The sequence below is a fragment of the Hippoglossus stenolepis genome, chromosome 23, assembly GCF_022539355.2.
Source record: "Hippoglossus stenolepis isolate QCI-W04-F060 chromosome 23, HSTE1.2, whole genome shotgun sequence".
Classification (NCBI taxonomy): domain Eukaryota; kingdom Metazoa; phylum Chordata; class Actinopteri; order Pleuronectiformes; family Pleuronectidae; genus Hippoglossus; species Hippoglossus stenolepis.
Window position 1 is genome coordinate 12,612,220 of NC_061505.1, and position 27,900 is coordinate 12,640,119.

At 40.8% G+C, this 27,900-nt stretch overlaps 1 protein-coding gene across 6 annotated transcripts in view; it reads left to right on the forward strand.

The window, feature by feature from the left end:
- nrxn2b (neurexin 2b) overlaps window positions 1–27,900 on the forward strand; it is a 544,842-nt gene that overhangs the window by 25,680 nt on the left and 491,262 nt on the right. For all 6 annotated transcript variants that reach the window (XM_035149292.2, XM_035149298.2, XM_047338920.1 and 3 more), the window contains exon 2: window positions 16,289–16,309. In XM_035149292.2, coding sequence (XP_035005183.1) covers window positions 16,289–16,309 — 21 coding nt within the window. The remainder of the gene's footprint in view (window positions 1–16,288; window positions 16,310–27,900) is intronic.

Below are 27,900 nucleotides of genomic sequence, written 5' to 3' on the forward strand. Positions count from 1 at the left end.
CCTATATTTCTGACTCTTATTGTGTGCTGAATGTTAACAGTTGAATGATTAATTTTATCCAAAGATTTAAAAAAGTACATTCATAACCTATAAAATGGATGAGGAAATATTTGGGACTGATAATGTCCTGCAGATGAGATTGTACCGGGAGAAAGATTATCCTCATGATTATATTCTGAAATATTTCATGAACATGGCTTTGATGTAACGCTCGACCAAGAGGATTTAAATCCTGCAGATGAGAACCTCACTAGCTGCTGTTTCATTTTGTCTTCTGCTGATGTATTCAGAAATGTTCAGCGGACCTGAATCATTTGAAGCCTGGGCGTTATGCATCACCGCAAAGTACACAACCTTGACTTGCTGTCAATAAGGAAAGTCATCATCATCCCATCCATCTGAAACATTTACGTGAACTCGTGGTGCTCTGTCTCAACGACCTCCTCAGATGCTTCTCTCACACACTCGTCAGTGCAATGTGCTAGAGTTGAAGCTCACTGATAGCATGTTAGTGTTTCAAAAAAATACGTATAAAGTGCAAGCTGCGCTATATGTGTCATTCCTTCTGTAAATATATTTTGTTTTCTTTTGAAATGGATTCATGACTCAACGTTAACTCTATCTCTCCGAGGAACAGCGAAATAGATAAAACACAAATATAAATAACCTATCTTGCAGAATAAAACAAGGGTATTAGGGTTTTCCCACATGATACCCGCATCAATTTATGAGAAGAAAAAAGACAGGAGAAATTAAAATAAATTATAGTATTATACCAATGAAGATTGTGCATATGTAACGTACCCAATCTAACATTCCCATCTTTTCAAAAAACTTGCCTTCTGATTCAGCTGCAAATCGAATACTGTGCACTGTAGTGCAAATGTTCCAACAGTACAGTATTGAATGTAATAGTGTGTTTCCTGGTAAGCTGTTCTGAATTCTAACCATGTAAAGTTATTCTAGTATTGAGTCATATGTTATGTAAGATAATGTAGGTCATGGCAACTCACCTGCCTTCATTTCATGTACAACGAGTATTGATTTACTCTCATACACCTTGAATGAAGGCAGGGGATGGGATGCCCCGCGCATCCAACTGTTTTTCAGAAACTTCACCTATTTTCTGCATTGTTTTCTTTCTGAATGCATATTTTCACAAAGACGGCAGCATTTCTGTTCACACAGCACTGAGTTAGACACACACTGGCATCTGGGATGATGGTTGAGTAGGTGTTGAGACTGTGAAGCATTCGTTTTGACACTGACGTGTCAGTTTTTTCTGAATTTGGGCGGGTTCAAAGTTAGTTGGCTGGTATTTTTTTTGCACTCTCTACATTTTTACCTTTTTTTCCTGTCTGCATCTGACAGAGATGCAGCCTCTTAAAAATGATGGTACTTGAAAGCTCAGCATTCCATTTCCCCACTTGTGACAACATCTTTCACATCTCTTTCTCTTCGAGGTGAAGAACAGAAAAATACTGGACCTGCAGTGCACTAACACAGCAATTGACATTCCCTGTATTTGACCTTGCACTCACAACAGTAACTTGCGTAGTTTGATTTTTAATATATTTGTATGTGCCTGGCTGGAAGGTGCGTTCATTCAAAGTGAGGTCAGCTGACTACAGGGGGTCGTTTATAATGGCTTCAAATGTGCTCAAGATGTAACATGAAAGGATCATTGTTGTCTACTATGTAAATTCATTGGAACTCTTCAGTGGGTTAATAACCTTCGTGCCTTGGCAACAACTGAAAGATGAACATGGACCAAAACCCAACAAGCATTTGCTTTTTTAAATAAAGGGATGCACAAAAAATACTTTTCCCCCCCTAAAACATAAATGTAAAAATTAAAAACATATCAACATAGCATGAATGTGCAAGCAGTTCAGTTTCCTCAGTGTAAAGTTCAGTGTCATTCTAAAGATGCTCTAATTGTGACTTAGATAGCAAGATATTGTCATCATGCCCCAATTTACTGCTGAGCAACTTTTAAGGAAAACTATGAAACGCTTTGACTAGAAGTATATACATTATACAGATATGCCTTTATGTAACCCTTAGAAATCCTACATGATCCCATGCTGTGAACAGATAATATCCCTTAAACCTATAGGACAAGCAATCAGAAATGTATATTTATAGATGAATACAAGTATGCATGACGTGAATGATTTGAATGGGCTGATATGTTGCAAAGAAAATGGAATATCAGGTTGTCCCAATAGTAATTTTTATAAAAATACAATTTATAATAATTTGTACTCCAGAAGGATTACTATCAGTTTTCCAGTGGGTTCTTTATAATGTATCAAGAGCATTCAGTTGCCTAGAGGCATTAACCCAAAAAACTGTTTATTAGACATTAAAACCGCTGGTTTGTATTCCTTTTTATTTATTTTGTTTATAATTTGCTGTTTTAGAGGACAAAATAATCTCCCAGGCTGGAGACAAATGATAGGTGTTCTCTGCAGCACATTGCTCTGCACATAACACCTCATCTTTCAAAGCTGTGGAGAAACAAATCAATACTCCTCTGTTGATACAGAAAGCGAGAAATAAAACAAGAATTCCAGCTCACCTGGGCTCAAAAGGTTTTGCTCTTTGTTTAGCTTTTGCAAACAAAGGAAAAAAATATTTTCCGCTTCTGCCTACTCTGTATTTAATTCTTGCACTGTGTACTTTGCTATTTTAGAATCCCTTCGTCCATGTAATCCAGGGGTGTGCTGCGCCGCAGCTCGGGGCCCACCGGGCTGTTCCAAACAAAGTCACATTAGCTTCTCTTCACTTCACAGCTGCGTTGGGCGAGGGGGGGGCGTTTTGCTAGAGTCCCGTACTCAATGTTAATAGTTTTGCAAGCACAAGACCAAGAATGTAGAGCATGGACGTGAGGGTTACAACAGCTTACCTGGAGATTACAGCATCAGCAGCTCTCTCTCGATATCACCCCTTAGGATTTGACTGCCATTACCCCACCATGGTGATTTTTTTTTTCACGCCCTCCATCTGTGGTAGTCGGAGATTGAGTGTAAATTCAACGGGCAGTTATCAGAAAGAGGATTGATCTGTGGCTTTCCATCCCAACGGAGATTCCTGACAGTTTGAGCTGCTGTCCCCTTAATTGGAGCATCCTTTCTATTACATGCCATGATCAGCCATTTCCTTTCTGCTTTGTTACTTGTGTACAGGCTTTGTTTTGTCTCTGGAGGCACATGGCGGAATCCTGTGAGCACGCCACACGCTCAAAGATTTAGTTACAGTGTATCCACAATGAGGTGCTTCAGACAGTAGACGGCTATTTCAGAGACGGATGTTAAGAAATGCGAATTGGCGCCCCTTCTTTTTCCTTTCTGCAGAAATCCCAAACAATACCAGCCATGTTGTGGGACTGGAGAGACTGGCTAGCTCAATCCTAACTCTATCGAGGATCATCAACAATTGTCACTAAATCAGCCCCTTTAGTCTTTAGCCTCTCTCAATTCATTACAAGTGAATGGGCTTTTATTGGCGTGACCATTTTAACAGGGACTCAGGGAGTGTGTAGAAGCTTGTAAGGCTGGATCGACACAGGCAATTTACTAGGGGATCGAGGGGCGACTTCAGGCCAAAACCAGCACAAAACAAACAGAGCGACAGAGAGATTAAGAGATTTGTCACCCCCCAACCCACTGTTCCTCCTTTTATTGTCCCTCCCTCTTTTCCTTAGCTCTCAGCTTGTTTGTTTTGCTCTGCTCATCCCCCTTCAATCTTGGATGCTGTTTGGTCTTCAAGGCTCTCTTGTCCCTTTTTGTGCGTGTTTTTTTTTCCTTTATATTTTCTCTGGCAAATACATATCCCCCACTGAGACTGATATTCAAACTGTATTATCTTATCCCATGCCTTTATATTGTGTTTTTTTTTATCAAAACTGTGCTGAAGGCTGATTCTTTTCAAAATGCAACAGCAAACAGCAATTCTTATGAGCAACTTTGAGTGGGACTTCCCCCTTGCGAGCAACTTACTGTTTCCAGTAATGTAAAAAAAAATATGATTTTGTTTCCCCAAAGCATTTTGTGAAAACACAAATACAAAATGTGGTTGTCTCTTCCAGTGCCTTCTTTTCACGAATCCGGTTGATTTTGACTCATTTGCGAGCTACAGCCATTCCGCAATCTGAGAGGTCTCGGCGAGATTGTAGGTGTTTGTGTCAGCAGGTGGGATTGAAAGCACCAGGACATACTGCACAAGAGGTCTGAGCTATCAGAGAGGAAATGATGAATATGAAGAATACAATTTTATTTGCAGTCAAACGAGTTGAAGCGGGTCAAACTTTTTTAAAAATCTCTCTTTTATGACTACCGGTGAGTCATACAATGCATCCTCAGTATAACACATTATTTCCTGTCAAATCATCCTTGACCTATTACAGTGGGTTCTGAGTGAAATCCATAATGATGAAGAAAATGATTCAATTTGAACATGTTTTTGCTTTCATTTGTATTGTATCATGACCATATTATATTTTGGGGTCAATTATCATATTCTTCTGTACTTCTGCTTTGCTCTTGCAAATGAAAGCTTATTTTTCTAGACCTGAAACATAACTGTGGTACTAGTGGAGCGCACACCACCACCATTCATTCATCTATGTTGATGTTGAAAAAAAAAATGTCATATTGACATATCACCCACCTCTTTCTGAATCTCAGAGGAAAGTAACCTTGACATTCTGCATTCAGCAGTTTAACATGCAGTTATAATAGGATAATAATTACAGAATATCAGCAGGGCTTGCAACTGTGTTTACACTTGCCATATATATATATTTTTAACTTGACTTTGACCTTTTTAATTAATGTGGCACACAGCTTTCATGTCAAAATAAGCTAAATAAACCACTAGTCAGATAATCAAGTACCTTTTTAGCACCTCAAACTGTGCCTGTACCTGTCTCCCACTCTCTGTCTTCAAAACTAAAGAATGGCTGGAGGCAACTAACAGGTGGGGAGGGAAAAAATTATGAGGTCAATGGATCTAATGTGACTGGACATAGAATTTGTTCTTCTCTTTTTCACGTCTACATCTGGCCAATCATATCATCCATCCATCCATCCATCCATCCATCCATCCATCCATTATCTTTCCCATTTATTTTTGTAATGGTCATCAAGGGAGCTTGAGCCAATCCCAGCTGGACAGGTGGCCAGCCCATCACAGGGCCAACTAAAACTGCTTTCAGACTTTATGAACTCCAGATTATTATCTTAAGGGCCTTTATGTGAGAACAAAATTGTCTGAGTCTGCGGACCATCTCTGTAGTTTCTCCTGCCAGCACCCTCGTAAAAAAGGAATAATTTAATAATGATCATATCCAAGTGAGCCCATGTGAGAAAACAGCTGGAGAGTATCCAGAGGATTCACCGCGAGCAAGAAACAAAAACATTTGATATGTCTAGAATGAAAGAGGTGTCATAAACATAGAAGACACAGACAGAGACGTCATCTTGGAAAGACAATGCAGTTCGAGAGGTCTTGGGGATATGGGCAGATGCCGGTATGGATGTGTTGCATGTTTGCAACGGAATTCACATGTTACGCCACAATTCCTTTATGCTGCTCCACCCCCCTGAAGGCTCTGGAGGTGTCTGTGTTGTGAACATGTACGATCGGATAATCTCCTGCAGCGTTGTTCATATGGAAAGGCAAACTCTGAGGAATGTCAGCACAGTTGGGTCCAGAATTTGACCGGTGTTCATGGCTAGAAATGGCTATACCATACCATAGCGTCTCCATGTAACCTAATCTGCTCCAATCTGCTTGTTTTTGAACTGTGGGAGGAAGCTGGAGTAGGCTACCTGAAGAAAAACGCAGACAATGCTTACTCCACAATCATTTACCATTGCACCATTGTGCCATCCAATAATGCCATCAAATGACAATTATATTAAAGTTAGTTACATTTCATTAGACACATTTTCTTTACAGTAGTTTCAAAGTTTTCCTGCATGGCTTGTGTTTTCACCGATTTCTAGGGACATTTCTACCCCTTTTATAAACAAGTCTTCAGTCTCATCCTGCTTCTTATTTCACATAAGAGATAAGCCCTCTGCCAAGGTTTCTTACATCTCATATCTCCTCGCCCCCCTTTTCTCTGTACTCCCCACTCATCTCTACCACTCCTCTCTTTACCCATTATCTCCCCCTTCCTCCCATCTCCCCTGTCTTCCTAGCTTGGCAAAGATAAGATTCGCCGTCCCCAGTGAGTTCTTGGTGTCGATACTAATGTGCTGTTATCATCGATGAACTGTCAGGCCACCTCCTCCCGTTCCTCCCCTGACCTTCCTGCAGTGATACAAAAAAAGTAAAGCTTATGACATATGTATGCTCCACATGACTTTGTTTTGAAGTACCAGATTCATAAAATATATCTTCTCCCCGTTGTTCACTGAACTTTTTTTTGATCTGCATAAGGTCCGTTGAGACGCCTACATAGTAGAATTAAACATGATAGAAACACTTCATTAGATCACAAAAGAGCACGTGTTTGAAACCGAGTCAAATCGCCCACTCAGTCAGGGGTCTGGTGGAGAAATGGAGCTGCAAGCATGTCACTAAATGTGTGCTGATGTGTCTTTGCTCGCAGTTGTCAGGCTCAGGGAGAGAGCTGAGTGGCGGCCAGCTAACAGTTAGTGACATTTATGAGGTGGATCTACCGCTGCTGATTGAACCTAACTATATGTGTCATCCTGGTGAAACCTGGTGAATCCAAATCCACCTCACAGCATCACAAGTATGCATATTTTTTAGCAACGGGAACCCAAGTGGGACCGGAGTCTTGTAGCCATTAGTGTAGAGTAGAGATACTGGGCCCACAGGGTGAAATGTCACTGCAGGGCCCTGATGTCAAATGGGAGCCTTTTTCTTTCCGGCTGCCACAGAATCAGAGAGCATGAATGAAAGTTAAAACACTAAAATCTTTAAAGTGTGGCAGCCACGCTTGCAGTTGATGCTGGTGCTGATGACTCAGAAAGTGGCTTCAAATAGGCAGTGATTTAAGAGATTATGCTGGCAGCCTGTCTCACGCAGCCCGTGATGTCATCCTCTCTTCATTTCTCCTTTTACACCAGTTTTGCAGTCAATACTTGTTAATCTTGTAAACGCCGGCTTTATTACAGGCCTGTTGTAGCTCTCTGTAAGAGTAAAAGGCCTCATATTGGTTTCTTGAAGGCTCACAGTTTAATGTGCAGCCGCAGATTGTGTGCACCATGACAGTAGTAAGTATAGTTCATGGGGTTTATTTTGACTGATACCTGACTCTTTTTTTTTGACATGATGTGTAGTTAGCCCTGTTTGCAGAGTTTACGAGCGATGTAAGTTATTGTTTCATCATATATAACGTCTACATGTAGAAAATGAACACTAGGGCCACTACAGTAAACCTACAGTACCGTCATTATGTAATATGAGGGAAGAATATAACATCAAGTAGTAGATTAAATGCTGATTTTAAACCCCCCCTCCCCCAAACACACCGTTAATCTGAACATAGCATTGTATATTTGAATATTTGCGTAATCATCTAAACTTTGTTGTATTGTATAATCTGACAAAGGATTTTGTAAAACCCCCAAAAAAACATGATCTCTTCATGTCATTTGATGAGTTTGTGATCATAGTCAGAGATTTTATGAGCAGTGGAAACAAATCTCTTTTAGGTCACCTTGAACAGGGATTAGTTGGAGGACAAGAACTCATTTCAAATTTTCATAAAAAGTCAGATTTGTCGAGAGAACATGGTGTGTATTCTGGGAGAATAAATGTCACCCTTACCCAGAAAGTTTTGGATTACCTAATGTGTCCAAACTAAAATCATCCTTTTTAAAATATCACATCTGCAGTTTGTCAAGTGTTTTGACATGATGCCACGTTAAGATACTTCCAACACAGCTAGAATACACTTTAATAGAAAAACAAAACTCAATACGAAATGCCACCAGTCAGGTTTGGATTTCAACAACTTTTAAATAAAGAGTAAAGGCTTGCTAGAGCCGACTATAGCTGCCATTTTACATCAGTGTTGAGTTGTCATCCAGGGAGAAACTCATTGCAGTGTAGAAAATAGCAGAAAAGCACCACTGACAGCAACCTTAATAGCCCAGAGTTCCAGGCAGCCACAAGACATGTTTTGTTTGGATTGTGTACCTCAGCGTTCGTGTTTTTTTTTCCACCGGATGAAACCGCTCTCAGCTGTTGCTTGTTTTTTGTTTCTACCTCCATGTGTGACCTCCAGCATTGTTGCCTGGATGGAGTATCGAAAAGTGTACAGTCGGTGCAGTTTGCTTTTTGTTAATCCAACAATCTAGTGAAGTCAGTCGGTGATGAATGGCATCTCTTTGTGAGATAAGAGTATTATGAATTCCAGCTCATCCTGCAGTGAATAGTGATTGCAAAAAGAAATGCAGTTCACGCCTCTGTCATGGCAAATCCTGAATAGATACGTGAATTTAGTTCTCTGCGGCTCTTAAATGGATCCGTTCGCTAACTGAGCACTGGCCATTGCTTCAGAATTTTATTGCGGTGACATGTGAATTATATTAATACCAACTTCAATGGAGTTTAAAAATCAAGGTTAAATGTAGTGAAAAATCAGCAGAGTTGAAAAATCAAGTGTCATTAAGTCCGCGAGGCTCAAGGGCCCTAATGGACAGGAAAGCAGCCAAATCAGGCCAATGCTTGACTGATGAAAGATACACGCAGGCTTTGCATACACACATGTGCACGCACACACACACACGCACAAGTACCTGCTACTTTTTTAATTTGAAAAGAAAATCAAAAGTGTTTTAATTGTGTTTTTAAGCTGTCTATAGTCCATTGTCTACTGGTCAAAAAACGTACGAACACCCACTAACATCTGACTTTTGTCGGCAATGGGAATGGATTTGATCAGCATTCGCTCCTGGGTCAAATCGGCACCAGCTCCAATTGGCAGTGATGCAAACATGACACCAGGGTGAACAAGCTAATTTGTCAAGACAGCAAGGGGAGACCCTCACCCTCAGTTGTCAGTGAGTTGGTGATGTTGAACATGATGATGATAACATCTGTGAATGAGAAAGGAGTTAATCACCTTTTTTGGGAGCTTACCTGCGTTTAAACAACCATTGTATACGCGCTAATTTCGGTGTGAAAGAGATAAATAGGTGCAATATATTTCACATGTAATCAAACATGATTCATTTTTTGTAAGTGCTGCTTCTTGCTGTCTGCACAAAGTCCGATTCCGTATATCTACAGATATCGGGCTCATTCTCTTCTCTTCACGCGAAGCATATCCGCTGCCATCCATTCTCGTTCAAGGTGAAGAAAAGTTGAAAAGACTTTAAATAGTGGACAGATAAAAGAGTCAGATAAGTCTCTGCTGTGTCTCAGAGGAGTGTTTTGCTTATCAGTGCTGAGTTTTGTCACACTTTGCTTCCTGCCAATCACCTGATATCCACAGGAGAGATAATCGAGAAGATCTATTTCAATCAAGTCGTCTTACAAACTTTATTGTACTGTCCATGTCTTTAATGTAGGTTGCCTTTAAGTGGAACACAATTTCATGCTGGGTTTGACCTCACACTACCTTTTTATTGCATCTCTTCACAGAACACAGTTTGGTTGTAAAATATCGTGTTTTTGATAAGTGCCCCACCTCCACTACCATATCTTATCTGAGTATTAACAAATTGTCTTTCTCTGCTGTCTTTCTGCATACTCCCGCCTCCTGCCTCTCCCTAGTAGTCAACGAGCGATCATCTCTTATCGAATTAGCCTCCTTGTCATTTAAACAGTTTGGATTCTGTTCTGTCCCCCCCCCCCTATACTGGAATACATCATTGCTGCTTTCCTATAAACAAAAAAAGGGATGCTCACAAGATATGACAGCTTTATACTTTAGATCATTGACTGTGTAAAGATGCACAATGTTACGGCTCATGAACTCCATCCTCCAAGTTAGTGAATGGGGCATGGGCCAAACTAAAAAAGTCAAAACACACATCAAATAAATGTTTTTCAAAAATGTTTTCTGCCATCTAAAGTGCAAATTTTTTCCGGATAGTTTGGTTTTAATTACTTGACAATGACTTGCATAGATTTGTTATGATGCTATACAAACAGGGTAAACATGATTGACAGCTGAAACTGTATCTGTGGGACCTTGAAATCATGACTCCATCCCCCAATCGCTACAGCACACATTGCAGTTCTGTATGATGTCTTCAGTGCAAGATGGCAATGTTCATATCTGGGGTAGTATTTCTTCATTTCTGTATCGTGGGAGAAAGTGGAGACACGTTGTCCATATTCATATACAATGTTTAATTTAGCTTTACATTGAATTTATAACCCATACACCTCACAGCAAAGACATTTTTATCTCCACCTTTAGTCTACATACAACCTCACAGTATCTTCCTGTCACTATTTATCTCTGTTTATTTCTGTCTGACCTTGTCTATGATGACCCTTGTCCAATGTCCCTGATACATTTTAACCTTTGCCTTTACCTACATCCTCAGACTTTAACTCACTGAGCTGTTATGACATTGGCAGAAGAGACACACCCCCATTAATATATCTAAAGTTATTACCTCCTCCTGACCTCCCTCTGAAACCTGCTTTTGCTTTATGAGTCACCACTGTGCAAGGTTGTTTCCGGTAGCAAAGAGGAAAACCAGTAATAGGCAGACAGTGTTCAGAATGAACCACCAATGACAGGCTCACACTTACTGTCTACATCTGAATCTTGATCTGCACCAAAAAATAACCACTTGCTCCTTGGCTCATGGCCTAACCTTTCCACCAAATGTAAAGTCTGTCCACAAGGTTTTTCAGATATGCAGGTTTTATCAAACTAACAACAAACTTTCACCCCAAAAAAAAGTGCCCCTTGGCAGAGCTGCCCAAAGTTCTCTGTTAATCGATTTTTAGACGAATAAAACTCATGTTCATGTGTGAGCAAAAAATAAAAAAATAGGAAAGATTTTTTATAAAAGTTTTGATAATCTTTATGCAAATGCAAGGTATCTGCCTTTAGAATGTAACTATTGCTTTTGTTTTTATAGTTGTCACATTTTTAAAAAAATCTTTTGACATTGCTTTAAACAGGTGGGATATACAGTTTAAAATGTTTTGACACATTAAGTTAATCAAGGTCATTTAAATATACCAGAGACTTAACACAGCTGTTATGTTTCAGAGAGGAAAACCCTTAAATACTTGTTAAATGTTGCATCTCTCTAATCCCTTCCATTTGACCCCAGTTCCCTCTTTCCCTTCCTGACATCCTACATTAAATGAGGAATACTGTATATGTTGTGCTGTTGCAAGATAAATCAGTCAATTTGTTTATTTTCAATTTTTTTCTTTATCAGGATTAGAAAAGCCTCAACTACATTTCCACATTTGTCGTGTTGTCGAGATTCGGTATGGAATCTGCAAAGGCCATGTCGTGCGGATTAACTTGTCACTCAGAGTGAAAGTTTCTGACAATGTGGGAGAGTTCAGGACAAATCTTCCCTCTGATTAGAATGTAAAGAGCGAGGGGAAGGGGGTGCATAGGGAGAAGTTTGTGTGTGTGTGTGTGTGTGTGTGTGTGTGTGTGTGTGTGTGTGTGTGTGTGTGTGTGTGTGTGTGTGTGTGTGTGTGTGTGTGTGTGTGTGTGTGTGTGTGTGTGTGTGTGTGTGTGTGTGTGTGTGTGTGTGTGTGTGTGTGTGTGTGTTGGGGGGGTATTTCCGTGCACGTTTCTCTCCATCTGCCTCTCCTCTCTGTGTGCACTCCATCTCTGTTACTCACTAATGTTGTCATTTCTTTTCCTCCGTGCCTGTCTGAGGACATGTCAAACAGCCTTGGATGGAAACTGCCTTTTCTCTGTCTCTCTCCTTTTCTCTGTCTCACCTTTTGAAATCACACTTTCCTGAGTGACACTGCGCTGGCCAAAATAAAAGACTTTAAAAGTCTTGCCAGTGCAACTACACGAACTCACAAGATGGGGACCATGTAAAAATAATGGTCTGCATTGGAAGTTTAGAATAAAAGGCTGTCTTCAAAGATCTTACACAGTTTGTGAATCAACTGTCCCTTCATGTGGCTACACTGTTGTGTATTATGTAGAAGTCAATACAAGTTATGCTGAAGAAATCAAAAGAGCCAGTATTGTTCGCAGCGCTGTGTGTTTACAGCTGTTGGCCAAAAATCACAAACAGCCCACTCTCACTCCAGCCCAGTGTTGTTTGGGTAATGTGCTGTGTACAGATCCAAAGAAAATGTTGTGCTGTGTGCTGCCCTGGTGTCCACTCTGGTGGTGTGTTTGCTTTATGATACATTTCAGCTACAAACCCCAGGTTAGCTACACTGCAGCTGGAAAACAGACAGAAACACGAGCCAACCGGACAAATGTGTTTACACTTATTGGTATGATGGAAATATTCAAACAATACCATTTTTTTCTTTTTTTTTTATGTAAAACCAACTACTCCCTCTGAAAGCAACCCTCTAAACAGTTTCCCCTTTTCAATCGTTTCAGGAACTATAACAGAGTATCAGAATGCAATACATCATCTGACTATACCAAGACTATGTCATTTATCTAATCATATGATTACTTGCATATAAAATAAAGTCAGCTGGTTAATAAATATGTGGCCAGAATAAATGTGATTTCTTTTTTTTTTAAGCAAAAACGAAAGTCCATAGTTCAGCATAATGTATCTTAACTATACTGGATCCATCTTAAAATACATTCTATCCAATTACTATATAGTTAATCTCTAGGTTATTGTCTCTGCAAGAAAAATAATACTACAGTGTATATGAGATGCTCCTCATATATCCTCATACATCAATATTTTAATTGGCATGTACTTTGTAAGGAGTAAATAACTGAAGAATACATACATCCCCATTACAGACATAACAAAGACTCAATGCTTCAGTCCTTTATCTGTTATGAAAATATTATAAAAATACAAATTAATGATTATTTTAGTCAACAGGACATCAACAGTCGCACAATAGACACACTGGTGAATCCATTGGTTACCTAACAGTTTTATTTTTGTTTTGTCTAAATATCTATTCATAATTATAGCTCCTTAATTAATTTACTTGTATTTAACGTGCTGTTCAAGAATGATGTTTTTACAATTCTACTGATAATATTACAAATCTATTCAAATTGATTTGCATGTTGAACCTGCACTATTACCCTATGCCCCCTCATAACCTTTGTCTATCTAACCAGCAGTTAATCGTGAAGCTCCCTTCACATGTGAGGAAATGGGTTGATAGTGATAGAGAGGAGATTGTTTTTCAATGCAGCCGTGCTTTTCTCCCCTCTGTAAATCCTTTAGTTAGCTTGGTGAGGATTAGGTCTGAAAAGTCTCTCATTTGCCTCCAAAGCCTGCAGGGATTCATTGCTGTAGAAATCCAGTTTCTTCAGAGCTTCCATCTGAATTTTACTTTGGTATTTATTTGCTTATATATTTTCATTGCAGCCCATGTCTGATTTCTGCTCTTTTATATCCCATGACTGCCTTCTTGCTTAATTTAGACTTTTTTTTATTGCGTTTATCGCTGGAGGTATTGCACAGTAAATTAGAGATATATACGAAAGAAATGACACATTTGACTTCCTGTCAGTTTAACACAAGTTTTTGTCTACATCTCAGCCTTTTAGAGTTCTTTTTAGTCTTGGATTGGGTGAAAAAGGTTACAATAAATAATGTGTATTCCTCTTTTTTACCCCAGAAATAATTCTAAGACACGGCTATGAGCCTCTTTTTTGCACGGAGACATCTTTTATAGTACACAGAAAAGCTTTTGAGCATTTTCATTCGTTCTCCATGCTCCCATATGAATCACAAAGTGCATTCAAAAGACTAAGATCCCAGTGGAGCTCAAAGCCTAAGGCTATGTGGGATAGACCATAATGAAAAACAGCTCTGGGATAAAGATAATGGGTGGTAAAGACTACTGGAAACTATCAATGGCATGAAAGGGACACGCTCCAAAGGGTGGGGCATACCCCAGCAAGTGTCTGACTGAAATCATATTTCATCCTTAAGGCTAGATTTCAGAACTATTTCCAGGGAGAAAGAATGCTTGCTCAAAAGGATTATCTGTCAAGTCAGAGTCAACCTTAAAATGATATGGATTTAACAATTAGCGGCGCTTACTAAATCTTATAGTGGGGCCTCTTGACGGATCATTCTTAATGTCCTCAACAGACGGGGAGTATCTTTCTAAGTGCAAAATCGGGGATGCGACAAAAGTGCAGATGAAAGTTTTAGAGCTTGAATATGATTTGTTGACACACTATAGATGCATAGGAGAGTCTAGTGAGGGCTACTCCCCATGAATTTAAATGTAATAGATTTTAGTGTTACAGAGCATTTAAAAACCCTGTTTGTCTATTTCCCCAAAGCGGTGTCTCTCTTTTTTAGCGAAATATGGACTTCTATGAAGCTGAGTTTTGACTGCGAGACAGAGGGAGCACAAAGAAAGAGCGTATGAGGGACTTTGTGGAGAGATGAATGGACAGAGTCATGGCCGATGATGATGTAAAAAAACCTCTACTGTACATCAAACATCCTCTGCTACAGCTTTGGATAGAGAGAGAGAGAGCTGGGAGGATATGAGGGAGGACAATGAAAAAAAAAAAGGATGATGGACTATGATCAGAAATGAGATGAGGGAAAGGCAGAGTCACGGCCAGTGATTATATAAACAACCTCTACTCCACACCAGACAAACTCAGTCCCCATGCTTTAAGCTCCAATAAGCCCGCTGGTTCCTTTCTGCTATTGAAATACACCACACCCCACTCGAACACTTACAGAGAGCATTAATTATTATCAATGTTGATGTCTTTATGGTAAACAGCAGCACTCGTGACTATCGCCTTGACTCGTCAAACTTTCTCGTCTTTCTTAAATGTCCTTGATTGTTTCTGTTGTGCGTCCTCCACATCAAGGGGGTCATCGGATAATTATTATCTTTTCCTCCTGGAGTCATTATTTATCAACCTTGTGTTTTCTAATAAGTATAAACCTCTATTGTTTGTGCTCAAAACCCTTTGAAGATGCTTTCATAGAGGTCGATAGTAGTACATAATTCAAAAGCACACCAGCGATTTGCTTCATGCAGAGGGTGCATTCAAGAGAATCCCTTTTCAAGAACACTGCTGGTATGTTGTGGGATATCCGCTTCTCTCACTCCTCAGCCCCGTCGGGGGCCAAATGGTGTGTTTCTGACTTTTAAATGGCCGCCGTTATCATCAAATCTTAATGTTAAAAGCAACTCTAACTGTCTAGGCTTCCCAACACACAAGCAGCATATGCACCATATATGAAAAATAGATTTGCCCTTTCCAACTCTAAAATGTAGTGTATTTTTCAATTTGCTTGACCTCACAGTTTTAGATAAATTGTGTGCTGCTGTGGCACAAAAAGCCTGTGAGGATTCTGTATGCTTCTTCTGTTTCTGTTATTATTCTGACTGAAAAGCTGTAGCATGCAAACACAAGGAACCAGCTCAGTATCGTCACATTTGTGTATTATTGACCATGCTACCACTCATTACAGCAGCAGCCCACAAAGACCCAGGTCCCGCACCCACAACAGCAGATCAAAATGCCAAGTTTTCCTCTGGGATGCAAAGCTCCAGGCTGCTTTACATTCTCCATCTGAGCCTCATCTTCCAACATGGGGTTTCTAGAGTGCTCGGCGGCAGCAGTTTTATATTCTGGCATTGCAGGCTGGCCTCTGCTGCTGTAGGGTAGATTTTTTATGTTAAGCGTCCTGGTTGAGCCTCATCTCTTAGACTCCCCCTCACTGAATCATTAGCTGGAGAGAAGTGTGTGAGAGTCGCCCTCTCTCAGTCGGGGTAGCTCTTTGACTGAAGCCTCCTGCTCCCTATGGGGGTAGTGTGGCTATGGAATGCTGGTCCTCCACACTCTCGTTGTGTATTTCTTAAATAAAGAAATATGTGTGTTAGTGGGATTATTGGAACAGTCACAGCATTTTAAGAAAGTCAGATAATAGACGTGAGATTAAATATTCAGGGGAGTAGACTTTATTTTGTTTTGCTGTCGAGGCTCCAAGATCTCAAGCCTCGTTGATGGTCTTTATTTAGATTTTATCTTGTGAAGGTTTTCTTTGAAGAAAAAATAGAAAGACATTTATTTGAGGAAAAAGTAACCAACTAATGACTCTGCTCTCTGTCTCTTTTCCATGCACTCCTGTCGGACCCTCCCCTGCAGCTGAAGAGTATGCTGTTGAAGGTAAGACAGATGTTTTCCTCCTCAGGCCCTCTGATGGCTTTCCTTAATGCTGTCATGGATTCTGATGCTGGCTGCTTATGAATGCTTTTTGCCCTCCCTCCAGGGAGGGGCATTGTCAGTTTGGACTGCGGTTATAAGTGACTTCCAGGGGGCCTAAATTATAGTTTCCGAATAAGACAAAAGCAATGGCTTTACAACCAAAATCATCCCTGTTTAATCTTGTTTATTTATTCTTGTCCTTTTTAATTTGGTTTTGTTTTGACTTTTTATTATTTCTATAGATACAAGCATATGGCAGCATAATTCACACAAACATGTCAAGATGTCTTGGCAATCTTGATCCAATTTTGCAGTTAACAAGGTTTTGTCAAAGCTAACAAGATATGGCATGGTGATTTTGAGATGCTGTCTTCCTGCGTTCCTCCCTGTCCTATATCCAACAACAGTGAACTAGGGCTGCAAGTGGGGGCCCTTGAGGGGCCTCATTAGCCCTTGGGCCAGGCACTAACCTTGTGCTGGATGTTGCCTGACTTGATGGATAGATCAGCTTTAGCTTGTCTGTCTGCAGGCTCCTGTCTTTCTCCACTCTGCTCTGATCTGGAAGAGATTCACCTTTTGTTTTCTGTTTGTCACACTTAAGAGAAACAGGCTTTTTTGGATCTCTGCTCTGCGTGGCAAAGCGTTGTCTGGGTGTATGAGTGTGTTTGCATGTTTTTTGAGTTGCATTTCCTCCTCGCTGAGTTTGAGATGATGGATTACCTATCACACAGCCTGAACCGGCAGGGGAAATCACTATAACAAACACCCTCTTCCACCAGGTTTTCTTTTAAAGCTGAAATCTTAAATGCCAGTTGTCTCTCAGTCTTTTATACAGCGCATTAGCTGTTTATCTTGTGGCATTTTGGAAATATGGAATCATATATCATAGTATCATTTCATTGTTATCAACTAACCCAGTGAGTTTTATTTAAATCCTGCTCTCAGCTTGATATGTAGAAAGTGTACACTTGTAGCTGACATTTTCTCAGCTTGTTCCTTCATGAGAAATGCAAGTCTCTTGTAAAGACCGTTTATGTGTGTTTGTTTGTGTGTGTGTGTGTGTGTGTGTGTGTGTGTGTGTGTGCGCACGCCCTTGCAGCCGTGTCCCAAGTCAGTACCACTGAGGCCCTTGATGAGAAAATGTCAGGGGGAAGGTTGAGAATAGCAATAAATGGTGGCAATCCTACGATTCCTGGCAACAGGGCTTGACAGATTAGCGCCCCTAGACTGATGTGGAGTGAGGTGAGGGGCAAGAAAGCTTTGTTTGTTAGGTAGAGGAGGTGGAGAGGAGCAGAGGAAGGGGATGAAGAGGAGTGACCTCCTCAAGGAAGGGTAGGGCACCTCACAAGGAACTAGGTCGTCCTCTGTAGTTTTTCACCAGACTGCAGAAGTAAAACTAGACTCTCAAACACATTAAAATGCAAAGTTAAAGTACTTTTGTACGTGTGTATCAAAGTAACAAATAATATGGACTGGTGTGTGTGTGTGTGTGTGTGTGTGTTTACATATGTCAAGGCAATGTCACTCAAGCCGGCCTTTTTTAGGGCAGCAGCTTCAGTTTTCAATACTATTTGGAGAATGATCTGCAGGTATTTCTTTGCACTGGGTCAGGACATCTGTTGTAGGTTAATTTTCTTTGATTGTGTGCTCCCAGCACTATGAGAGGGGGGCAGGTGCAGGGCTCTAGCTGTTTTCTTCAGTGACATCATAACACTAATGTGAAAGTGAGTATGAAAGCTGATCTAAAGTGTTATTTTTTTCTTTCATCCGATGTGGGATATTCTTATGTGAAGGTACACAAATTCTAAAATACACATGCTAACATCTCAAGTAATGTGTGCTCTCTGAAGTCATGTCATTTCATTAAAGACAAGGAGTTGTGTTCCCAGTTCCCAGTGTGTTGTGTATCAACAAGACAGCTCAATAGATTTATTTAGTGGCTCATTGTCTCTGATTCCAAATCCACAGAGTGTACCTGCACTTCTTCCTCCTCTATTTTTAGGGTTTGCCTGTGACCGTATTTGGTCTAATTAGTGTCGGTGACCGTGTAGTCAAAGGTTGGTTGAGATTGATGATGCAAAAAGATGTGGAAACACCCCGGGGAGGCTGGTGCCCCTGGAAGGTGGCTGGTGGCCCTGGCTCCCCCACTGTAGGACTTCGATTGACGATCTGCTTGCAACACTGACCTGTTTTTACCGGTGAGCTAGCCACACGCCTCCATCTGCGTACCGCCAAGCATGTCCTTTCCCCGGAGGACTGCATGTGTGATGTATAGTTTCATTATGTAAACTCCATTGTCCGTAGCAGTGGTGTTCCTGTGGAGGTCATTAAAGAAATGTCACGACGTGCTGAATGCAGTCGTAGGTTAGGTGAAGGGGGTTGTGACCTCAAGGTAGCCTTTTCAACCACCTGGATCTGTTGGTAGCAAACTGTTGATAAAGTGCCATTGTGCAAGGCATTTTAAATCGTACTGAACTGAATTGTGTTGTGGCGTAGTCGTCGGCAAAGACAGACTCGATACAAAAGAAGAAAGAGTGAATAAATACTATGTTACTAAGGCAGTAAAATGCTGTTCATTCAGATGTTGAAGGATAGTCATATTTTAATTTAACTTCAGCTGATGGTCTGACAGACTATGACCATGGCTGAGAGAAAAATGCCTTGTATACAATTGGATAGTAACAGATCAAATCTAACCGTGGTCCGTGTGGCTGGCCCCTGAGACTGGCTGATAGATGTAGTGACCCACTGCTGTGTTTGGGTGAGGGATGTTCCGAGCCGGCCACGCTGATCTTAATCAATCTGATCAAGGCTAATGATCTTTTCTCTCCGAGCCACGCAGACCTTCAACTTAATCTCACCCGCGGGGGAGGGCAGTAACATTTTTTTTCTTTTCCCCCAGCGTAAAAAAAAAATGGAGTTTGATGTTTGCCAGAGATATCGGATTATAGATTTGAGTGGGGGTCTGTAGTTATAGGAGATTACTTTGGATCATCCAAACGAGATTATGGATTTTGTTCTTATTTGCTCAGGAGAAATAAAACAGAATCATTGACTGAAAAAATTTACTGTTTTCTAAATGCGTCTGCATCAAGGCGACAGAAGGAGAAAACACAAGAGTATGAAGCAAATATTAAATGTACTGATGCCATTGTGGTATTAACCTAGATTTGATTTGTTTCTGGAACAAATGGTGCATGTACATGATCCTTATTAGAACTCCAGCTGCTGTTGTTTTGAATTCCGTTGGCGAAAAAGGCTCACCACCTGTGTGCTGAAAAAGGTTCTGGTCTTGCCAAGAAATGGTACATTGCTATAGCAATGAAGAACGATAAGGCATTTATTCATATAATAGCATTGCGCAACAAAACAATTTGTCCATTCTTTCAGATCAATAAAGCTTAACTGCATTTTTCATTGAATGCACGGGAGATTTCCAGTGTTCAAATAAAGCAATCGATTGTGGAAGATTGCTGGCAGCCATTTTACTCACGTGCAATTGAAGAGAACAGGTTTTATATAAGCAAGCACATATTCACACAGTAACCTCATTGAATGGAAAAAAAATTACCAAGGATGGAAAGGGTGGCACAGAGCTGAATGACTTCTTTCTTCAGCTCTGAAATTGCTCAAGAGCCTTTGGACAGCAGGATGCCTTGATGTTCCCTCTGCCTGCCCAGCTACTGCCAGATGTTGCCGGGAGATTATGCATCCCCGGGTCCTGGAAGAGCCAAAGTCCAGCCATGCCTGTTCTCACAAGACGATAATTTCACCCCACACAGCTCAGAATTTTTTTTTTTTATTCTCTCCTCTCTCTTTCTATTTTTCTGCTTTGTGATAACCAAGTCTAAGGGGATGGAGTGGGCGTCCACTTGTGAGCAACTCCAGATGCTTCAGTGTCAACATGCATGGCCTTAGGCAATATTGTTTTCCATGATGGAGAGAGAAATGGATTGGACAATGCATGGCCCAGAGCTCTGGTGGGGTTGTAGTGTTTGTGTGTGAAGGAGAGCATTGCGTGTGCCAGATTGTGCTGCTCTGCTGGAGATTCTTCATTTTTGTATCTTTTCAAGTGTAGTACAGCTCTGTCAAACTTTGAAATGGCCACATATTCCCTACTTAAGCCTGTATTTGACAACAATAGTGTACATTTTATTTTCCATAGTAAAGCTATTACATTTTTAGTAACATGTTAGTTTTTGTTGAGTCACTCACTTTTAACTAGCCGAAAGGTTGCAGGAACTTTTGTACACCAAAACAAACCAACAGCACCATTTTGACTTTATTATATTCTTCAAAATTTTTTTTAATCAACCCTCTTTTAGTTTATTATTTGTCTTCAACCTACAACACAAAAATTTGAACCTGAGCACTTTTCCTGTATTACCCTGACATACCACAAGGAGCTTTGGGAGGGATTTTAACACTCTCATCAAAGTACTTCTTTCCTCTGTGTGCTAAACAAACATTTGTTGTGCACGTCTGTACCTTTGTTGCTTTTGAAATAGGATTAAAACAAAGGCAGACTTTTTAAGCATTTCCCAGTGGACTTTGGGGTTGTGAGGTATTTGGAGTTTATATTGCCTCATCTCTCGCTTTGTTGCCTGCACCAGCTAATTTATGCCCGGTCAGGGATACAGTGGTGGTAATCCTCCTGTTTTTGATCCACCCATCTATCACTCAGTGATGTTTTGCTCTCTTCCTCTTCTCTTATCCCTTCGCCAATCTTTAGGCTTTATCCCCGTCTCATCAATCAAAGTCTTGTCTTCTTGCCACCTATCTGTACCTTTTTTACATCTCTCTCGTCCTTTCCTTTAACAATTCCTCCTACTTTTTCTCTGCCCTCTCTTTGTCATCACCTTCATCCCTCTCCTGCTAGATAAATGTATAGGTTCTTGCTAAGAGGCTTACTGGCAGGACGCCTCTATAGGAAGTTATGAAATGCAGCTTTAGGTTATTAAAGGATATATAGAGTGGACACACTCACAAAGCACTATATTTGGAACACCTGTACACCGCTATTCTCACAAATATGTAGGTCAGGAGCTTTAGTTAATCAATCAATCAAATTTGATTTGTACAGCCCATATTCATGATTCACAATTTGAAACATATGGCATAACAAGGTGCGACATCCACTGTCCTTAACCCTCGACAAGAGCAAGGAGCAACTACCCAAAAAAAACCTATTAACAGAGGGAAAAAACGTATAAACCTCAGGAAGAGCCACATGTGACGGATCCCTCTCCCAGGACGGATGCTGCGTGTAACTGAGAAAATCCGCTATATAACAGTATTTCAACATTGATTAGAAGAAATAGTTTCTAACATAATGGAGAAAGTGGGTCAAGTGAATGTTCACATCAAATGTCAGAATAGGGGGGGAACAAATTATCTGTGCATGCGACTTTGACCATTGCGTGCTTGTTGGGGACAGCTGGGTTTGTTTGAGGATTTCTGAAACTGCTGATTTGTGGAAAACACTCAACAACAAGTGAGCTGCTGTGCAAAGAAAATCCTTGTTGATAACAAAGGTCAGAGGACAATGGCCAGTTGAAGGTGACAGAGACGCTAAAACATCTCAGTGCGTGTACACTTGTACAGTTCACTTATACTCTATAATACTTCATATAACTCATTGTGATACAGAGCTCAATCCCAATAAAAGCTCTGCAATGTGGTAGAACAGGGGATTGGCAGCGTGAGCGTGCAGCAGAAATGATGTGATGCAGTCATGTTAATATGGAGCAGAATCTCAGAGGCGTGTTTCTAACATCTTGTGGAATCTATGCCAAGAAGAACTGATGCTGTATAAAGAGCAAAGGGAGGAATCACTCAGTACCTGTATCAGTGTGCTGTTCAGTGAGCTAATGGCATGCAAAGGACTAACAGGCTAAACCAGGTGTCTTAAACGCCCACACTGTATACCTAATATGGTGAAATGAAAATTAGAGCTATAAAACATAATAGGATTGCCCTCTTATTGAAATGCGTTCAAGTACAGCACCTCATGACACAAGTGTTAGCATCCAGTGTAAGTCCTTAATAAAGGCTTAACCTTGTTCCTTTGGTGGCTCCTAATGTTTGACACTATTATAAGAGATCATAGTAGCTCATTTACAAAGTAGGTGATTAACCTAGCAGATCTAACGCCGGCAGCGGTGATGGTCTGGAGCTTACACCCTACTGGGCACAGCTCAGATTAACACATGAAGGTTGGTAAAGTAATTACTACCAGAGCATCTCAGTCATTTCTGTCCCTTTTTAAAATCCCCAATCTCATAGATATTTGCAGGCTGTGCTGTTAAAGATGCTGCCAAGTGAAGTGCTGACACATCTTTTTATTGTGTTAATTTTCAAATTATGGTAGAAGCAAGAGAGCAGACATCTTTTAACTTTCGGCCATATACAGACCACATAGCTTCCAAACGGAGCAGTGTCCATATTCACTGAACACGTTCATTAAGAAACCGCTGAATACAGCATGAGTCGAGGCTCCTGTCAGTGGAGTTTTTATCAAAGAATAGTGTGTCCAGACAGGACTGCTGACATATTTAGAAGCTTACACTCATCTATTTATTCTCCTGACAACGACAAACACTTAACCAGATTTCTCCATAGTTCAAGCCAAGAGTCATTGCTTCACATTTTTTCCTTTCTCCACCAAACCTGCTATTATTTGTGTCACAACACTCCTGTTGTGAACCTGCATCCTTTTCTGAAGTCAATTATGCCATGAAATGCCACTGACTGTAAAGCTAAGAGTCCATGCTGGCCAGGTGACACTGTGAGAGATTGCATTTGGGCAGAGCCCAGCAAAAGAGTCCATCTCCTGCCCGTCCCCGAGCCGACAGCTAGTACTAAGGAAATAAAAGCACTTGCACTCACTCTCACTTCCATCTGACCGCTAAGCCAAAAGGTTGAGGCAAGTGGTTACCACCACATGTTTCTTTCTTGTAAGTGAGTGCATACGTCATTTGTGTGTAAATGGGTTCCTCTCAAGACACAACAGACTTTGCAGCTCTTTGTGCACAAATGTGTGACACATGCATATGTGGTTGTGTGTGTTTTCCCATCACTGTAACTTGTCAGAGCCCCAACCCCTCTGATGTGTAATACCATACTGAAAATTCAATTTCACTGCCTGACTCTCAGTCCAAATTGCAAAGGATCTCAAAGAGAATCTGATGCATTCAGCAGGTGAGCATTTGTTTCAGCCGTCTCGTTTCAGCCTGGCCTTTATTTATTGTCAAACATTAATTTAGCACGCCTACAATTATGTATGAAGGGCTGTTGGTGGCACGGAGGCAGTGCAGAGAGAAATGGTCTGGTAAAATGGAGATCAATAGCCCGGTGAGATGAATAAGAGTGACCAATAAAACAAGGGATATGGGGAATACAGCTATTCTCTCCTCGTCCCTCCCTCCCTTTCATAATGGGAAAATTGTAACACTTGAGTGAGCTTGTTTTGCCGCTGAGGACCTCCCTCCCGCCGCCTGAATGTAAAATGATATTAGTTTGGGATTCAAGGAGGGTAGATTGGAGAATGCATTTTTCTCTTGCTAAATCCTCCCCTTTGTTTCTCCCTCTCCCGTCTCTTATCACTTTTTTGTCTCTTGCAATCACCATCTCGCTCTTTTTCTATCGTTTGATTTTTCTTGCGCCTTCTTTCTTGGCGGTGCCTTAATTCTTTAGTTTATTTGGTGTCTTTGAGTCATCTCCTTTATTTCTTTTCAAGTTAAATTCAGAAACCTTTAAATGAGGTTGGATTTAAACATAAACATTAAACACAGATAAGTTTGTGTGTGCATTAATGGTTGATAAGGTACATGGCATTGGCCACTACTGATTACTGGGTTTCATTGCATACAAAAATAGCATTTAACCTTAATCTCAGGGGGAAATCAAAGCAAGCTGAAGCATTTCGGCTGTGAAACAGTGTTCACTGCTGGTCTAGAACACTGTGCAGTGACAGGAAGGCAGTCAAGCAATGCCTTTCACCCAAGTTTAAGCCTTTTATAAGCAGACACTTGAGGCAAGCGGTGGAAACGCCTTTAGCGAGACACTGAATCCCTACCAGCTGGTGGAATGCAGCACTGTAGCAAATCCTGACCTTTGACCTTGCGAAGGATGAGCAGCAGACAAATAAATACATCACATTTAACCCCCCCACACACACTCACACAACTTCTCACTTACTCTTCAAAGCTGCATATTTGTCTTCTCAACATGTCATAATCTGTACATATCTTGTGTAATAAGACAGCTTTAAACCAAATATACCATGCTGATGGACACATAGTAATCAAAGCCCACCACAGCTTTAACCTAACCTTTGGAATAAATAAGTAGATGTATAAACAGCTGAATGAAAAAAAATACATTTCTAATTCATACCATGGTGTCTCTTGATGCAGATTAAAGTGTATGCTCAGAGGAAGAGAACAAAAACAACCCAGTGTTTTCCTTTAAAGTGACAAACATCCTACCAAACCTGTCAGAGCTGAACTTGGCACCCTTGTCAACCACCTACACCAACTACCTTTGTTGAGAATGGTTATGCAGGGGCAAAAAGCATTAAACTGACAAGGAGAAGAAAATAATTTATCCAGTATACAAATTATAAAAATTGTGAATACAGTCACATCTCCCAAATCCCCCAAATATCTTTAGGCTCATCCTGACAAAATGTTTGACTTGAGAATCCAGATGTACGCTATGTTTGCCTCATTAATTCTGTCTCTAATATCCAACTATATGGTGAGTTCCTTAGAGATAGACTGGGGGAAAAAAAACTCCATATCATTTCTCATATGTAGATAACAGGTTTTTCGTTTGACAGTTTGACATAAGCTCAGGATTTACTGTTTTTAGATTCAAGCCAGAAATTTGGGTAAACTTTTCACAGTCACACATTTAGTCCGTTTTAGTCACTTTTGCTGTACTCCTATCAGTTCTTTAAAGATTATAACTACCATTAACTCATATTCACACATGACTGTGCAGATCCCGAAGATATGTTACAGTTCTGTGTCCTGAAATGTATTTTTTCTTTTTCCAACTCTCCAATTCATATAGTAGTAGATGGGGGTGTAGTGATCCTGTCTGTGTCTGTAAAACATTTTTAGCTCTTTGGTTGGCTTTGAAAAACTACACGACATTGAATGTAATCAAAGAAATGTTACTTATCATCTACATCATCATTTTGCTCCATTTGCATATGGTAAGTAAAAAGTAGATTCTTAAAAAATATGTTCTTGTTTTAAATGCCATACTAATTACCTAACTGAATAGACACAGAGGAAAAAACACATTTAACTGAAACTATTTTATATACATGCTATACACCAGTCTGACAGCCACAGTTTACAGAACGCAGAGGCCATTATGTCACATTATTAATATCTGAACATTTGTGTGTTTTCATCTTCTGTATAAAATTTGCTTTTATAAGTTGAAACGGCCATCTTAACAAATACACATTTAGTAACTTTTATTTTGAAATGTAATTACCATTTACTCATGATTACCACTGATCAATGAGTCCGTCCTGGATTCAAACTGCTGCTGCTCGGCATCTGCAAACACCGCTCTATCTTCTTCCATTGTGGACTGGTGTGAACTCATGCTGTTTTTACATTGCGCTGCAGTATGTATGATCAGGTCAACTCAGGGGTTCTTAAGTACAGTTTGTGAAGTTAAAGCTTAGTTTACATTAAACAAACCAGACATCTCTGAGGAAAATGTTTGAATTGTCCCTTTTGCAACGTCCCTGCAGACAAGGCTCCTCTATTTTTTCCCTTCACTCTAAGTGTGGCCTAACCGCTATGATGAGTTGTTATCAGGAACTCAGGAACAAAGCCTCTTCGCCCTACCACTGTTATTTATTTATCTGTTGTGTCTCTGATTCTCAGAGGGCCACAGAGGAGGAGCTTTAATACCAAAGACACTCAGTGCTCTCTTCTAGTGGCTTCGGCCTGGCCTACTTGATTTCTCAGCATGTGATCATTTGGAGGGGGAGATGTAGAAATGAGGGGAGAAGTTGTAGACAAGGGTGAGAGGGAGATGAGGGATGAACAGCAAAGGCTTGTACTGCAAAGAGGAAGGAATGGACAGATAGAGATAGGAAACAAGGGACAAAGGATAGAGCGAGGTAGAGGAGGGGTTAGCGGGAACCTCAAGAGCTGAGGCATCAAAGCAGCAGGCTGTTTCAGTAGGAGGAGACATGGCCTAGATACTTCACTAGGATTCACTGTTAATGACTGTTCAGCTAGACCAGGGTTTCTCTTTGTCAAGTAAGCCACCGTCATCTACAAAGTGTTAGTATACACCACGTGGCCTTTCAGCCCTGTGTGTGTGTATTTGTATCTGAGTGTGTACAGGTACGTGTGTTTGTGTTTCGGGCGGGAATGTCTGCAGGGACGTCACTGTTGTTGACTGTCACTGCATTAACCTTGGTGTATGTATTTCATACATTAAGCACTAAATAAATAAATAACATCAATTATGTTTTGATAATTTTGACACTCCACACGAATGTAATGAGGTTTATGTGGTGAAAAACTCAGATTGTACTTTACAGTATCCAGGTGGGTCCGCTGGTCAACAAGTGATTCTGCTCCTCGGCTCTTTTCTAATCAATCACACTTAGAGCGGATCTTTATAAAAACCTGTAGAATTCATATATATGTGTTTATGCATAAACGGGGCTTAAAACACTGCGTTGCGTCATAATCTCCTGGAATTATCTGTATAATCTCTCTTGTCTGCAGGAGTGTGTGTGTGTGTGTCTGTCTGTCTGTCTGTCTGTCTGTCTGTCTGTCTGTCTGTCTCTCTGTCTCTCTGTCTCTGTCACTCTTCACACAAACTGACCATCACTTTAAATCTGATGTTCTGGCTGTGTGCGTCGCGTCTTGCGTTTCAATGTGTTTTAAATACGTGTCTCATGAACTCAAGAGCGAATCAAACAACACAAAGTAAACGTCAGTACTGTACGGAACCTAATAACTTCTGAATAGTGTTGGTGTTTATTGTTAACGTATAAAATGAGTGCAGGTCAGTTGGTGAGTGATGATGGAGGAAATGCGGCAGCAGGGCCGCTGCTAGCCATTCAGGTGCCCAAGGCATAATTGCTTAACTTTACAAACTTTGCAGATGGCAGAATATATTACACTACAGAACAGACATTTTCAGCAGTTGTGGGAAGCTCTGCAGACGCACACGTCTGCATTTCATTCACGGGCAGGGACCCGGGGGGGGGGCTGCACATCTCCACTAGCCAGAGTGTGCACAGCCACAGCACCACCGAGCCTGGGGGGAATCACTCAGCCCGCCTGCACAGCTCTCCTGCCCGAGGTCAAGCAGTAGGGGCAGGGAACCAGGGACCATGGACAGCTCCACTGGCCCAGCCACATTGCACACAGCCCGGCCACAGGACCACCAAGTCTGAGGAAAAGCACCCAGCTCTCCAGGTCCATCCAGAGCGCACAGTGCCATGTGCAGAGTCGGTTGCTAAGCAACATCCAAACATCATTCTGACGCTCGGGCCACAC